Raw genomic sequence first — 14404 nt, 5'->3', positions numbered from 1 at the left:
CACAACCAACCAACACTGACAAGATTATGAACAAGTCTGGCGTGTTTGCCTTGGAAAAGCACCACCTTCATTCGGCCGCAGCAGCCATTACTTACCTCACAGGTATCTGGAGTGGCAGATTTTGCCCTTCGGTCAGGCTCCCTCTTCCTGGCACCTGCCTTCTCGGGCTGCCCTTTATAGGGGTCTCTCGAGCTACTACTTGTCATACGAGCCTTCCTGTCACCTTCCGGCCGCTTGTTCCTGTCAGACCTCTGATAATCCTCACTCTTGTATTCCAGGACCGGCTTTCCTTTCGTGCTCACTGTTCTCTTGTGGCTGCCAATGGAGGAGCTGGGAGGTCTGGGCATCATCTGCCTCGAAGGATGCCCAGCTGCAGGCTTTGGCTTCTTGCTCTCTGCTGAGTCCATCCTTTCACTTTTCCTTTTGGATCCTTTAATTTAAAGAGAGGAGAAAGTAACTTTTCATCATCTCTTGAGTTAGCAAGGAAAGTTTACATCAAAGTCAATTTTAAAAAAATGGGAGTCAAGTATCCCGAGTGCAGCAAACCTTTGCCTGAACTACTGTTTTAACCAAGACTGTATGGATCACAAACAGCAGGCTGCACAATACGAACCACGAGTCAGGATGCTTGTGGAGTGAAAGGATCTTTCTCCACCTTCTCCTTCTCCCAGCCATTTCCGAATACCTTCAAAAAGCCCAATTATGGGACTCATGGAAGCCTCATGGTCCACACAGACAAAGGTTAGGCTGCAGTTCTCTTCCAGCCAACAATTCTTCTCCCTCCACTCATGAGAGTACAGAAACCATCTACACAACCATGTATCTAAAAAACCCCTCACACTGTATGTTTAAGATTGTTTTAAAATGCAACAGTTTGTGTTTACCGATTAGAGCAAACATTTAAACATGTAAAGTTCTAGTAGATATGACATTTTCCACAGGAAAGTTTTCCTCCCTTCTTTTTGCAGATAAAGGCAACAGTCCAGAAGGTTATGCAGCTAGTCCTGACCAGGGCACATAAGAAGCTCAGTCCAACAACCTGAGATGCCTTTGAAATAGTTGGGCCTATTAGAAGGAACAAACCAGATGAACTTTTGATGCATTTCCTGCTAGAAAAATGGGAGGAGGCACAGCAAGCACACCCCTGGTCCACAACCTTCTGCTACTAGACCACTATGGTCAAGCCTGGTTCTGTGGCTCGGAGGGGGGGGACACGGCACACAGCCAGTGAAACAGCCTACCCTTTTTCTCACTTTTATCTTGTTCGCTATCAGGATTGTACAGCTCATCATCATGATCAGGTGCATCAGTCAGGATGTCATCCAGAACATTCAATTCACCATCTGAAAACAAAGCCAGTTGTCAACAGCCAGCAATGTACAAATTACAGTTGAATATCATTATAAATACGAAACAAGGTTCAATGCAACACGCAGATCCCCCCCCCCCCCCAGAATCACCCCTGCTCAAATGTTCACGTTCTGCTAGAAGTCTGCTGTGCTTCTTTAGATGGATTCTTAAGTGACAACCCTCACAAAGAAAGCAGATGTCTCAGGCATACAAAGACAAACTGGGCAGCAGCAACAATCTTTCTGTAATGCATTATGGGATCACCAGCCAGAAGAACCACAAGACAACTGTGTGCCCCAAACACACACACAACAAAAAATATCAAGACAGTGAACTTGCAAAAGTACCCGGAGGAGGGCCAACTGGCTGCAGAGAAGGGGGAGTAAAACCAATCCCATTCCACTGTGGCCAGTGTCCTCTCCTCCCAGCAGCCCCTTGGGTGCTGGGATGACAGTGGAGAGGCTGTGAAGAAGGGTGAGGGGCTGCTGGAGAGGATGGGCCCTTTACTTCTATTTCTGGCACAAGGCAAGCAGCCCAAGAAGGCCAGAAGCTTATTCACTCTCCAGTCCCGCAGCGAATGGGTATTGCAAGGTGCCCACCCCCTGCCTATTGCAACTCCTAGCAGCAAGGACCTTGTCACACTTTCCTGAAACACGGGGCGGATGTTACATTGGGGTCCAGTGTTCAGAAGAGCCATGGGTGGCATGCTGAACCATCGAGCATCAGCCACTCATTCCAAGAAATGCTGTACAGTTGGCCCTTTTTTCCTTGTTGTAACACAGTTGCTATTACTTATGTTACACTTTCCACAGAGTTTGCCTAAATGCAGAAAAATAAAAGCAAAGGCCACAACGGTTACATTGGAGCCTTTAAGTAAAGATCACTTCCAGTATACTGGGCATCTACTGCCTATTTACTCCTCCCACCCAGGGAGGACAGTAGTCCCCTGCTGGAAACCACACTCAACTACATACATCTGGTAGTTCCACAGCACCTTCCTCCTCCACCCTTGTTTATTTGTTCTTCTCCGTGAACAAAATTCAACTCAACTTGCAGGAGGGGGGGGGAAGAGAGAAAGGGGCAGTCACAATCTTGGATTTAAAATAAAATGTAAATCAGATTCTTACGTTTTAGATTAAGCTACAACACATCTCTTTAAGTAAGGCTGTGACTGGCTGCAAACACAGTTGAGTAATATCACCTATAAAGCTGTTTGATACAGGACTCAAGGGTGACTTTTTCTAAATAAAACATGGGGGTGCGTGTGTGTGGAGCATGGATGCTCCAGCTGGAAGTAAAAAGCCGGGGCGATGCCTTGGGTGAGAGGGCTCCCTCCCTGGACTGGGATCTGGGAGGCCCAGGTTTGAAACCCCACTCATCCATGAAAGTTTGCTGGCTGACCCCCCTCCCCCCACCCCCTTCACCTCCCTCTCCACCCCCTCCCCCTTACGTTGTAAGGATAAAACAGATAAGAGAAAGAGATGAGCTGTTCTGGGTCATCCTTGGGGAGAGAGGCGGGGTATAAATAAAGCAAATACACAAACTGTAAGAAGATCAGCAAAAGCAGTGGAGAAATGGGGCAGAAGGACTGATGGAAAGCAGGAAGATGCAACACAGAGAGTCACTTGGAGACCCTCCCAGGAACAGTCAGCTGGTCACTGCTGTGTCCTTCAGCTGTAGCCTCACAGATGGAAGGAAGGGGATCTTGTGAACACATCCATTCGAGCCAGTCCCACTAACCCCTCTCCTGCAGCTGTTTCACTTAGTACTCTGTTTTCAGGAACTGAACCACAATTCTAATGGAAGCAATACTGGTTTTTAAAACTGAACATATAACTCTCTTATGAAAGGCTTCAAAGGGAAGAAACAAAGCAGAATCCAATACTCTTGGCAGATTTGGGCTAGCAGCATGAAGTGAAGCAGGAGACCAACTCATAGAATTTTGTGAGGCCAACAATTTGTTCACTGCAAACATGCATTTCATGTACCCAAATAAATGATTGTATATATGGACATCAGCAGACGGCCAGTACAGAAATCAAATAGATTTTACATAATTGGAAGCAGAAGATGGAAAAGCTCTATGCTCGCTGCTAAAACAAGGCCAGGAGCTGACTATGATGCAGACCATGAATTGTTAATATCAAAAATTAGACTAAAGCTGAAGAAAAACACCAGAACATCCATAGTGCCAAAATAAGGAGAATTCCTGAAGAGTTTAAAGACCCAGAAAAGAACAATCTTCCACTACTAAGTTCAAGTGAAAGTAAATTTGAAGAACTATGGGTTGAAACTGGCGATATTATCAAGGAACAAAGCACAAGGACTATTCTTGTAGCCAAAAGAAATGAAAAGCCTCAGTGGATGATTGAGAAAATTTAAAATTGCTAAAGATAAAAGAAAAGCAAAAGGTGACAGGAACAGAATCAAATAAATGTAGAGTACCAGCAACCTGCACACAGAGATAAAGAGAACTATTATAATAACCAGTGTAAAGAAATAGAAGAGAACAAATGAAAAAAGGAAGAACAAGAGATCTGTTCCACAAGACCCAAAAACTTAAAGGGAAATTTAAAGCACTGTTAGGTATGCTGAAATATAAACATTGTTTAGCTTGAAATGTTAAGTTGCCATCAGTAATCTGGTTTTATTTTAGTTCTCTGTAATTTATAAGTGTTATATTGGTATAATGTATCTGTTTCTTATGTTGTTAGCCGCCCTGAGCCCTTCAGGGATAGGACAGGGTATAAATATAAAGTGAAATGATATGAAAACATGGAAATAAATTAACTGAATAGGGCAAAATAAATAAAAGGTAGGAACAATACACTGAAAAACTATATAGAAGAGATGAAAGAATGACAGTCTTTTGAAGAAGAACCTACCATTTTAGCAAATGAAGTCAAAGTAGCGTTAAGAGCAATTGAGAGAAACAAATCACCTGGAGCAGATGGGATATCAATAGAGCTCTTTCATGCTACATAAACGGAGTCCATCAACATTTTAAGAAAAAATATGTCAACAAATATGGAAAACAAAACAATAGCCCACACTGGTAACAGTCAATTTACATTTTGATTCCCAAAAAAGGAGACATTAAAGACTGCAGAAGCTATTGGACCATAACATTCATTTCTCACATGAGTAAAAAGAAAGACTGTTAACATATCTAGAATGAGAAATGCCTGATGTTCAATCTGGATTCAGAAGAGGAACTAGAGATCATATTGCAAATTTACATTGGGTACTGGAGCATATGAGAGAATTTCAGAAGAAAATTCGCTTGTGTTTAATAGATTACAACAAAGCTTTTGACTGTGCGGATCATGAACAACTAAAGGAAATGCATGCGCCACAGAATCTAATTTTTTTGCTGTGCAACCCGTGTTCTGGACAAGAGGCTACTGTTAGGACAGAATATAGGAGTATTACTATGAAGATGTTTGCATTTATACATGCCTTTCCATTGCTTCCTGAGAACTGCATTAATTATTTGCACTGTGATCAATGGAAAACAAAACAATATGGAAAACAAAACAATAGCCCACACTGGTAACAGTCAATTTACATTTTGATTCCCAAAAAAGGAGACATTAAAGCTGCAGAAGCAGAACTTTCCAAAAAACAAGTACAATATTTCTCCACCAAGTTGATCATTCATTCAGCTGCCAAGAATCAAGTAGACGGAGCAGATGATGGAAGTGTGTTAACTAGCTCAAAGAGATACACAATTACAGAAGATGTCCAATACCAATAATTTTTTAAAACACAGTTATATAATATACCTTGTTCTTTATACACGCCAGCAAAAATATTCATGGAATATTTCAGAGCAATTGTGTTGTGTGTATTTTGCCATCACGTCACAACTGACTTATGGCGACCTCTGGTGTGGTCTTCAAGGCAAGAAACATTCAGAGGTGGTCTAAACTCTGGTATTCCCTGGAGGTCTAACCCTAACCCATCCAAATACTAGCCAGGGTCAAGGCTGAGAATGTATGACTGGCCTAAGGTCACCCAGCAACTTTCCATGGCAGAATGAACCAGGGTTTCCCAGTTCCTAGTCTGACACCTTAACCACTACACCACACTGGCACTAAAAAGTAAAGAAATTCAAACAGATTTAGACACCAGAGCTTTAGTAAATTAACTTTAGGGGAAGACCCACATACTTTTTCCAGGTACAAAATAATTTCCACATTATTTTCTGAAACAGTGTAGCACCTCACAACAGAATATGAGGAAATGTACGTGGCTCTTTCCCCCCCAATTACTCCAACAGCTGGAATTTTTCTCTGCATATGAGAACATAATGCCCCTTCCTCAGTTGCCACAAGCCTTCCCTGTACCAAATCATATCCACATAATCATAGAACTCTCTCATCAAGTTTTTACCATAAAGTGGACTGAAACCAAGGTTGTGGATACTTTGAATGGAAACTGCAGATACAAAAGCATGATTTGGTTTCTCATTATTATTAACTGTTTAAAAAGTTTAGAGGTGGGTTTTATTTGTAAAAGCAAGCAGCAAGTTCTTTCAGATCATGCTCCTAAGGTTCTGGATGCTGGTTTAGAGAAGCCAAAACCTAGGCTAGGCTTGTCCAGCAAGTGATGTTCCGCTTATGCAAGCAAGTATGCAGTCAGAAAATGTTCATGTTTTAGTGAAAGAAATTCCGTAAGTTCAGAAACAGCAAAAGAGCCTACAAAAGAAAAATATTTTGATCATGAGCAAATTAATTGTTGTCTCACACTTTAAAGACCTAGTAAAAATAAAAGGAATTAGAACTGACAGGAACTACTACAGCCTTCATTAGGCAAAGAACAGTGTGATAAGAATATTTTTTTTCCAATATGTAATTTGAAATATTTTAGGTTTAATGACTCTTACAAAAACTGTTCAGTATATGCTAACAAAGGGACGATATCTCGATATTAACTGCTATAAATTGTTCTGGTTTCCAAGACAAACAACTTTAATCCTTTATTAACTCATCTGCAGGATTAAATGACTTTAGAATTGAACTATCTGCTTCAGTTCATGTTGCCAAAGCAAGACAAGTGCGAACAGAAAAAGAATAAAGGGACAAAGAGTGTATGGAGCTCCAGTGGCATTCTACCAAAAATTTGCAGCCAAGCATCTATAGCTATTATAAAATGTCTTTTTTGATTGTTTTCAACAAGGAATTATCACTCTATCTGGGAGTGGACCAGGGTTCAGTGGTGCTTTTCATGCAGAAGAGCCCAGATTTAATGTACAGCATTGGCAGTTCAAGGTATTTGGTGAGGTGACGTAAAAGACCTCAGCCTGAGACTCTGCAAAGCTGCTGGATGCCCTTGCTGGACCGATGGTCGCACTCCCTACTGGTCAGTTCCACATGCAAAGAAACCAAAGTAGTAAACCTACATGACATAAGGATGCTGCCCTGGATGGCATTTCCATCCCACTCATTAATCATTCTTAGAATCATTAATTGTGCCAAAATAAGAATAGGTTTTCTGTCCAGGGATTTATCTCGCAAGGTTTTGATTTAACTTGCACTTTTTCCTTTTAAGGAAAAAATCTATCTAAAGATAGCTTAAAATCCATCTAAAGATAGTTTAAATAGATTCATTATAGTCCAATTATGAAATAAAGATTAACTTTTTAATTATGTAGCATGAGACTGTACATTTATGCAATGTTCAATTTTTAAGTAAATTAATTTCATAAATCCATTCACAATGTCATGCTATTCCAGAAGTTTGTGTAAGATTCTAGAAAATATCACACACGCATGACCTTGCAGTATTCAGAACGGTGAATTTGTGTCTACAAAGATAACATGCCTCTTCGTCATAGTAAAAATGTTATAAAATAAACATATGGAGTTGCAAAAAAGACCTTAATTCCTTTGCAAATCTACTACACAGAATCAACCCCTTACCTCTACCTCTTCAGTACTAAATTTCAAGAAGCTGAATGAATAGAAGGCTGTTTGGAGTGAAATATCTACACAAGTAATTAAGTGTGAGGAGGGAGGGGCAAACAGTAAAAATGAAAGTAAAACCTTTTGAGCTGAATATTCCAGAAGTCTTGAGATCTTCATGTGTAGCCTGAGTTTATCATATTATTCTCTCTCTGGAGGAGAAAATCTAAAATGGTTGCAGATCATAAAAGACCCAGTTCAGGAATACTTTAATAAATTTCTTCTATCTATGGGTAAGGCAGGCATTATTCTAAAAATGAAGCCTTCATCTGGTTAAAAATATTAAGATTGTGCTAGCAAGAATGAGTCTTTATGTAGAAAACCATGATTTAAATGAAGTCTTGCTGACCTGTCCTGAGACAATATGATTTAATCATGATGTAAATCAAATTCACCCTGTTATCCCAGGACTAGTTTTGACCACTATGAACTCTAACATGGGATTTCACTCTTGAGTATTCCTTTGCAAAGGAATCAAGGTCTTTTTTTGCAACTCCATATGTTTATTTTATAACATTTTTACTATGAAGAGGCATGTTATGCTTCAAGGGGGAAGGGCAAGGAGATTGTAAGCCCCTTTGAGTCTCCTACAGGAGAGAAAGGGGGGATATAAATCCAAACTCTTCTTCTTCTTCATTTGCAAACCCCCCAGACAAAATAAGATATGCCAGTAAATTATTACAAAAAGAAACATCGGAAATTGTACTCCTTTCACCTCAGTGATGGGAAGGCAACTAAGTCTGCACAATGAAGAAAAGTGAGACAGTTAAAACAAGAGTGAGAAAGAAAAGAACATGGGGGGGATGGAGAGATGCTGCTGGTCTTCAAAAATTCTTCATCTCCTGGAGATCAGTTGGGGTGGAAATTCCCAGTCTTCTGTTGCCTCCCTGTAATTCCTTGTGCCCTAACCTCGATAGCCCAGGCTAGCCTGATTCTCATCTCAGAGGCAAGTATTTGGATGGGAGACCAGGAAGGAATACCATGGTCGTGATGCACAGACAGGCAATGCCTGTCTCTTCTCCTGAAAACCCCACCAGGGTTACCATAAATCAGATTTGACTTGATGCCAGACCCCCCCCCCCCCATTCCTTGCTGACTCTCAATTTTGCCATATTATAAGTAGACCTGTTATAAACTGAGAATAGAGAGTGAATTCCAAGTTGATTTTAGCATCTCTACAAAAATACATTCAATTGGGCACAACATCATTTTTAATGTGTAGGCTCTTAAGCTTGAAAAGCTGTGTTTCATCTTCAATTTATGTTAAATTATGATTTGAGGGTTTGATTGGAAGGGGGGGCTTGAAGCAGATGTCAATTAAACAACCAGAATAAAATGTCTTAAGCTGCAAATGGTTTAAGATTTTGCATCAGTTTCATGATATAAAAAATCAACTGATCTAAAACAGAATGTTTTTACAACAGTTTTCACAGCTATAAGAAAAAAAAACAATTACAATTCTTATAACTAGATAAATGTAATCCTGGTTACGTGTACAGGTGTGTGATTGCCAGCAGATCAGTTATGAACTGCTGAGAGAAAGAAAGACTGAATACGTGTTTAAGTTAGGAAATCTCACATTGATAGTTCCTTTTACTAAAACATCATTATTTCTCATATCACCTATGTTTATTTTAAAACACGTTAAAATACATCACAAACATTTTGAGCCAGTTTGTATGCACACATGTAGAGAGGAATCCAAATAACAAAAACAGATTTTTACAAATGAGTAAACTGAAAATACAATTCATGTAGAGATTTTAATGGTACCATGCCTACAGACAAAATATAACAACACAGAATGAGAGGTTGGCTTGTCTATAGAAAAGAAAGAGCATTGTTTCCAAGTCTCAAAACAAATACAGGCATTAAGCTCTCGTAATGGTTTTAAATATAGCATCTTTTTTAGGGTGTAAGGAAGGAGATGTGTCAGTGAATGGTTTATGATGGGCATAAGGGAATTACTGCTGAGATGCTTGCAAGCTTTAACAATACTAAATGGGCAAAAGTCTGCTGCATTGGGGGGGGGGGGGCTTTACAGATCCAAGGATCTTGGTAACATCCACTACTACAGCAACAAGCTCAAAGTGATCCATAAACAGACTGCAACCCGAACTGGGAGTTTCTAGAGCAGGGGTAGGGAACCTGCGGCTCTCCAGATGTTCAGGAACTACAATTCCCATCAGCCCCTACCAGCATGGCCAATTGGCCATGCTGACAGAGGCTGATGGGAATTGTAGTGGGGGGGGGGGGTGGGGGGGGGGGGGGGTGGTGGGGGGGTGGGGGGGGGGGGGGGGGGAGGGGGGGGGGGTGGGGGGGGGAGAGGGGGGGGGGGGGGGGGGGGGGGGGGGGGGGGGGGGGGGGGGGTGGGGTGGGGGGGGCACGGGGGGGGGGGGCGGGGTGGTGGGCCGGGGGCGGGGGGTGGGGGGGGGGGGGGGTGGGGGGGGGGGGGGGGGGGGGGGGGGGGGGGGGGGGGGGGGGGGGGGGGGGGGTGGGGGGGGGGGGGGGGGTGGGGGGGGCGGGGGTTGGGGGGTGGGGGGGGTGGGGGGGGGGGGGGGTGGGGGGGGGGGGGGGTGGGGGGGGGGGGGGGTTGGGGGGGGGGGGGCTGGGGGGGGGGGGGGGTGGATACAATTCCCATCAGCCCCTACCAGCATGGCCAATTGGCCATGCTGACAGAGGCTGATGGGAATTGTAGTTCCTGAACATCTGGAGAGCCGCAGGTTCCCTACCCCTGTTCTAGAGTCTCAGCTATCTTATGGGCAGCATCCATTCAGAACGTTTCTTCTCAGCAAAGGACTTTGTAAGAACAGAAGAACTGTCACTTCCAGGGAGTTTAGACTCAGACACTGGAGCCAACAAACAGCAAGACAATTAAAGCAGCTGAGCCTGGCATCAACTGAATGCCACAACAGTAGCAGCCAAGAAGGACTTCTCTGGCAGTCACCCTTGCCTCATAGATATTCCAATGGACTTACAGAACAGTCTGTCATAGCCAGTTTGTGTTAATGCCAGTGGCGTATGAGACATCTCCCCCATCTTCTTCAAGTCACTCAGATCCATAGTAAACCAGGGTGCTGGATTTCATTACAGAGTGGGTCCACATGTCCTCAGTTTTCTGGTTGTGGTTGATGACCTCCTCCCAAATGCAGTTGAATTTACTCTTACTGGCAGCCTTTGGCACAGTGGATCATGACATCCTATTGAGATTTATGCATTGCTATCACATTCAAGGCTGATCCCACACTGAGCAGGGGGTTCGACTAGATGGCCTGTATGGCCTCTATGATTCTAAGAGGCCCAAATAATAATGAAAGGATGTGCTTTGGATTGGCTGCAATTTCTGATGGGCTGAACACAGAAAGCTGGACCTGTCTTGTAGGATTCTACAAGGTTCAGTCTTGTTCTGTGCACTATTCAAAAAACCATTAATGGTTTTGGAATAGGATGCTGTTGCCTAATGCTGCCACAGATGCTCTGAACTGATTCTTGACTGAAAAGGTAAAAGTAAACAAGATAGAAATATATTGTGACAGGACAGATGTAACAATTCTCACTAACTCGGTTAAGAATGCAGGATGACTCTGCATTTTGACAAGTCACTCTACCAACTCCACTTTGTTCAAAAGGATGACACCTTTCCTTGACACAGCTGACCTGGCCATGTGTTTTCAGACTATGGTTACTCTGAGGCTAGACTGCTGTAATGCACTCTCTATAAAGACAATGTGAAAACTCCAGTTTGTATGGAACAGGAAGATCTGACCACTATCAGTTGAGCAGAATCTGCACATCGCTCCCACTCTCCAGAGAGTTCTTCAGATAATGATCAGGTTCTAGGAGCAGTCCAAGATTTTTAACTATTACAAGGCCCTTAATGGCATTGGACCAGACTACCTCTCATGACACCTGCCCTCATCAAAGCAAAACCTTCTGAAAGTGTCACCCTGCAAAGCAAATGTCCATTAACATGGATTTGTAATTGGCTGACTAACCGAACTCAAAGGGTGCTCATTAATGGCTCATCTTCATCCTGGAGAGAAGTGACTAGTGGGGTGCCACAGGGTTCTGTCCTGGGCCCAGTGCTATTTAATATTTTTATCAACAACTAGGATGATGGAATAGAGCAGTGGTGGTAAGCCTATGGCACAGGTGCCAGAGGTGGCACTCAGAGCCCTCTCTGTGGGCACTCGCAAACAGAGTTCGTCATGTGGGGGGGAAATTGCGCCCCCCCCCTCATCTGGGCTGGCCTGGGCCACTGGGCTCGATTATTAGCATTAAACCTTAGTTTTGGGGAAGCAGTGTAGGTAATCCTGTTAAGCCTCACTGATTTTCTTGTGAAGAACTAAAGCGCTATCCTTTACCTTGGAGAAAGCTCGGTTGCTGGCAATGAGGCTTGCTTCTGAGTAAACCCTCCTAGGGTTGCGATTCACCCGTTGGAAGAGTTGCACAGTTGCTTCAAAGCAAAGCCACCGACTACCACCAAACTTACTCCTGAGTAATGCACGCCTCGGAGCCAACCGTTTTTTCTAAACTAAAACCTGGGCCCTATTCAGGTTAAATTGCCATGTTGGCATTTTGCGATAAATAAGTGGGTTTTGGGTTGCAATTTGGGCACTTGGTCTTGAAAAGGTTCACCATCACTGGAATAGAGGGCATGCTGATCAAATTTGCAGAGGATACCAAATTAGGAGGGGTAGCTAATACCCCAGAGGATATTCAGAATTCAAAATGATCTGGACAGAGAAAGCTGGGCCAAAACAAAATGAATTTCAACAGAGATAAATGTAAGATACTCCACTTAGGCAGAAAAAAATGAAATGCACAGATATAGGATGGGTGACATCTGGTTTGACAACAATCTTGGAGTTTCAGTAGCCTCAAACTGAACTCGAGTCAGCAGTGTGATGTGGTGGCCAAGAAAGCCAGTGCGATTTTGGGCTGTATCAATAGAAGTATAGTGTCTAGATCGGGGGATGTAATTGTATCTCTCTATTCTGCATTGGTTAGACCTCACCTGGAATATTGTGTACGGTTCTGAGTACCGCAATTCAAGAAGGATATTGACAAGCTGGAACAGATCCAGAGATGGGCAATCAAAATGGTAAAAGGTCTGGAATCCATGCCCTATGAGGAGAGACTTAGGGAGCTGGGTATGTTTAGTTTGATGAAGAGAAGATTAAGGGATGACATGATAGCCATGTTTAGATATTTGAAGGGATGTCATGTTGGTGAGGGAGCAAGCTTGTTTTCTGCTGCTTCAGAGACTAGAACCAGGAGTAATGGGTTCAAGGTGAAGGAAAAGAGACTCTACCTAAACATCAGGAAAAACTTCCTGACAAGTAAGAGCTATTCGACAGTGGAATGCACTACCTTGGACAGTGGAATGCACTCGCTGACCTATCACTTTAGCAGTGGAAGATACGGTTTATCTATCTACCAAGATTTGGAATCTACTAGCTGACTGAATAGCTTTGTTTCACTAGGAATCTCTGGTGTTAAAATACTGCTATCATTCAGATGCTATGACGTTTTATTTATCGACTGACCAAGTAGTTCTATCGTATTTGTAACCTGTACTGGGCCACATGGAAAAGTATAACATAAATGAAATAGATAAAACACAAACACAGAGATCCCTACTTTGCCCAGGGGACACGTTTCCTTCCTAGAGAATCCGGATTTCACTGTGAATCCAGGTTGACAAGGGCCATGCAAGGAGGTGGAGAAAGGTCTGCAGCTGGGGCCAGAGAAAAAGGTGGCAACCCCCAGCATACGTATATACATACACACACACACTGAGGAAAGCTCCACTGAAACTGCAGCAGCCCCCGCCCCCCCCCCCCCCGACGCGCCAGGATCAAAACTAGGTGAGGCTGCAGAAATGTTACGAAAATTGGAAGATTTTCCCTTTTGAATCCCCGCCCTCCAGAATCCCTGGTGCCCTTTATCCGCCGCAGAGTAATGCCCCCATAGTGCAGGAAGGCTTCACCTGGGGCCAAGGGGCAGCCAAGGCGCGGCCTAAGGGGTCACCACCACAGAGGCGCGGCCGGTTTATGAAACGCATTCCTACCCCCCTCCCCGCCTTGTCCACCGGGGGGGGAGCACGAGTCCCGCGACTTCCGGCCGAGTAGGAGTCAGGGGCCTGAGGAGCCGCAGCGGCCACCCTCCTCTCGGTCGGGACGGCCCCACAAAGATCCTGCAGGCGACCACCAACCACTTCGGCCTCCCTGCGCGCCGCCAGCCCGGCCTACCTGGCAGGGCTGTCAGGAGGAAAAGAACACGCAACGAGAGCGCCGAGGCGGGGGGCGCAGTCAGCCCACCTCCCCCAACCCACCCACGGGGGACGGGCGGGGCGGGGCGTCGCTGCGGAGGGGAGCCCCCCCGCCAGAGGCGCGAGCGTCGCGGTACCTTTCTCCTCCCGGCTCTCGGCCGCCATTGTCCTCCGCCGGCTCCCCGCAGCACGGCCTGGGCCAGGAAGTGGGGCCTGTCGCGAGAGCAGAACCCCTCTGGGCGCTGCCGGGGCGCACCAAAATGGAGAATTTTTCCTCACGCGGAAGCCCCGCCTCTTCCTCTCGCCCCCCGCCGGGCTTCCTACGCGACAATCCCCCTCCGCCGCGTTCCCACAATGCCCCGCGCCGCCCAGCCGCCCTTGCGTCACAGGGGCGACGCGTCAGCCAGCAGAGTCCAGCGACGCCGCTCGGCGGCCATCTTGAGCGCTGGCAACGGGAGGCCTCTGGCGGCGCCTCCACAGCGATGCTCCCGTGTCCACGTTGTGTCTCGCCTGGGACTGCGTGGTGCCAGATCCTTGTGCGAGGATCCTCCCTGAGTCCGCCACGAGCCCACTCGTCCACCTCACAGGAAGGGGCCAAAGCCGTGGGCCCGCGCGAGGCCTCCCAGTTTCTGCGTGGTGGAGAGGAGTCTTCCTCGCGTCACGGGCGCACCGACCACTGGACCGCGGAAAGCAGCCGTCCTCTCTGGAACGTCAGAAAAGTATTGTTTAAAAACATGGATCCTTATTTAGTGTATCTGGATGGCACCACTATCCTTGCTCCACAAAAGACATGGATCCATTTCTTCACGATGGG

The 14404-nt window shown here is 45.0% G+C and overlaps 1 protein-coding gene across 2 annotated transcripts in view; it reads right to left on the bottom strand.

Annotated features, from left to right (window-relative positions):
* The window catches only part of YTHDC1 (YTH domain containing 1), a 35645-nt gene extending 21734 nt beyond the window's left edge, over positions 1–13911 (bottom strand). Inside the window, exons 1-3 of one of the 2 annotated variants that reach the window (XM_048511889.1) lie at positions 13728–13911; positions 1242–1343; positions 96–430 (exon numbers count right to left, since the gene is read on the bottom strand). In XM_048511889.1, the coding sequence (XP_048367846.1) occupies positions 96–430; positions 1242–1343; positions 13728–13755 (465 nt within the window). In that variant the 5' untranslated portion in view covers positions 13756–13911. The remainder of the gene's footprint in view (positions 1–95; positions 431–1241; positions 1344–13727) is intronic. The other variant, XM_048511890.1, reaches the window with a different exon arrangement.
* Between the last annotated feature and the right edge of the window lie 493 nt (positions 13912–14404).

The sequence above is a fragment of the Sphaerodactylus townsendi genome, linkage group LG11 (assembly GCF_021028975.2).
Source record: "Sphaerodactylus townsendi isolate TG3544 linkage group LG11, MPM_Stown_v2.3, whole genome shotgun sequence".
NCBI classification, from domain to species: Eukaryota; Metazoa; Chordata; class Lepidosauria; order Squamata; family Sphaerodactylidae; genus Sphaerodactylus; species Sphaerodactylus townsendi.
Note: the sequence above shows the minus strand (reverse complement) of the source record. Positions and strands in the feature narration are given on the sequence as shown.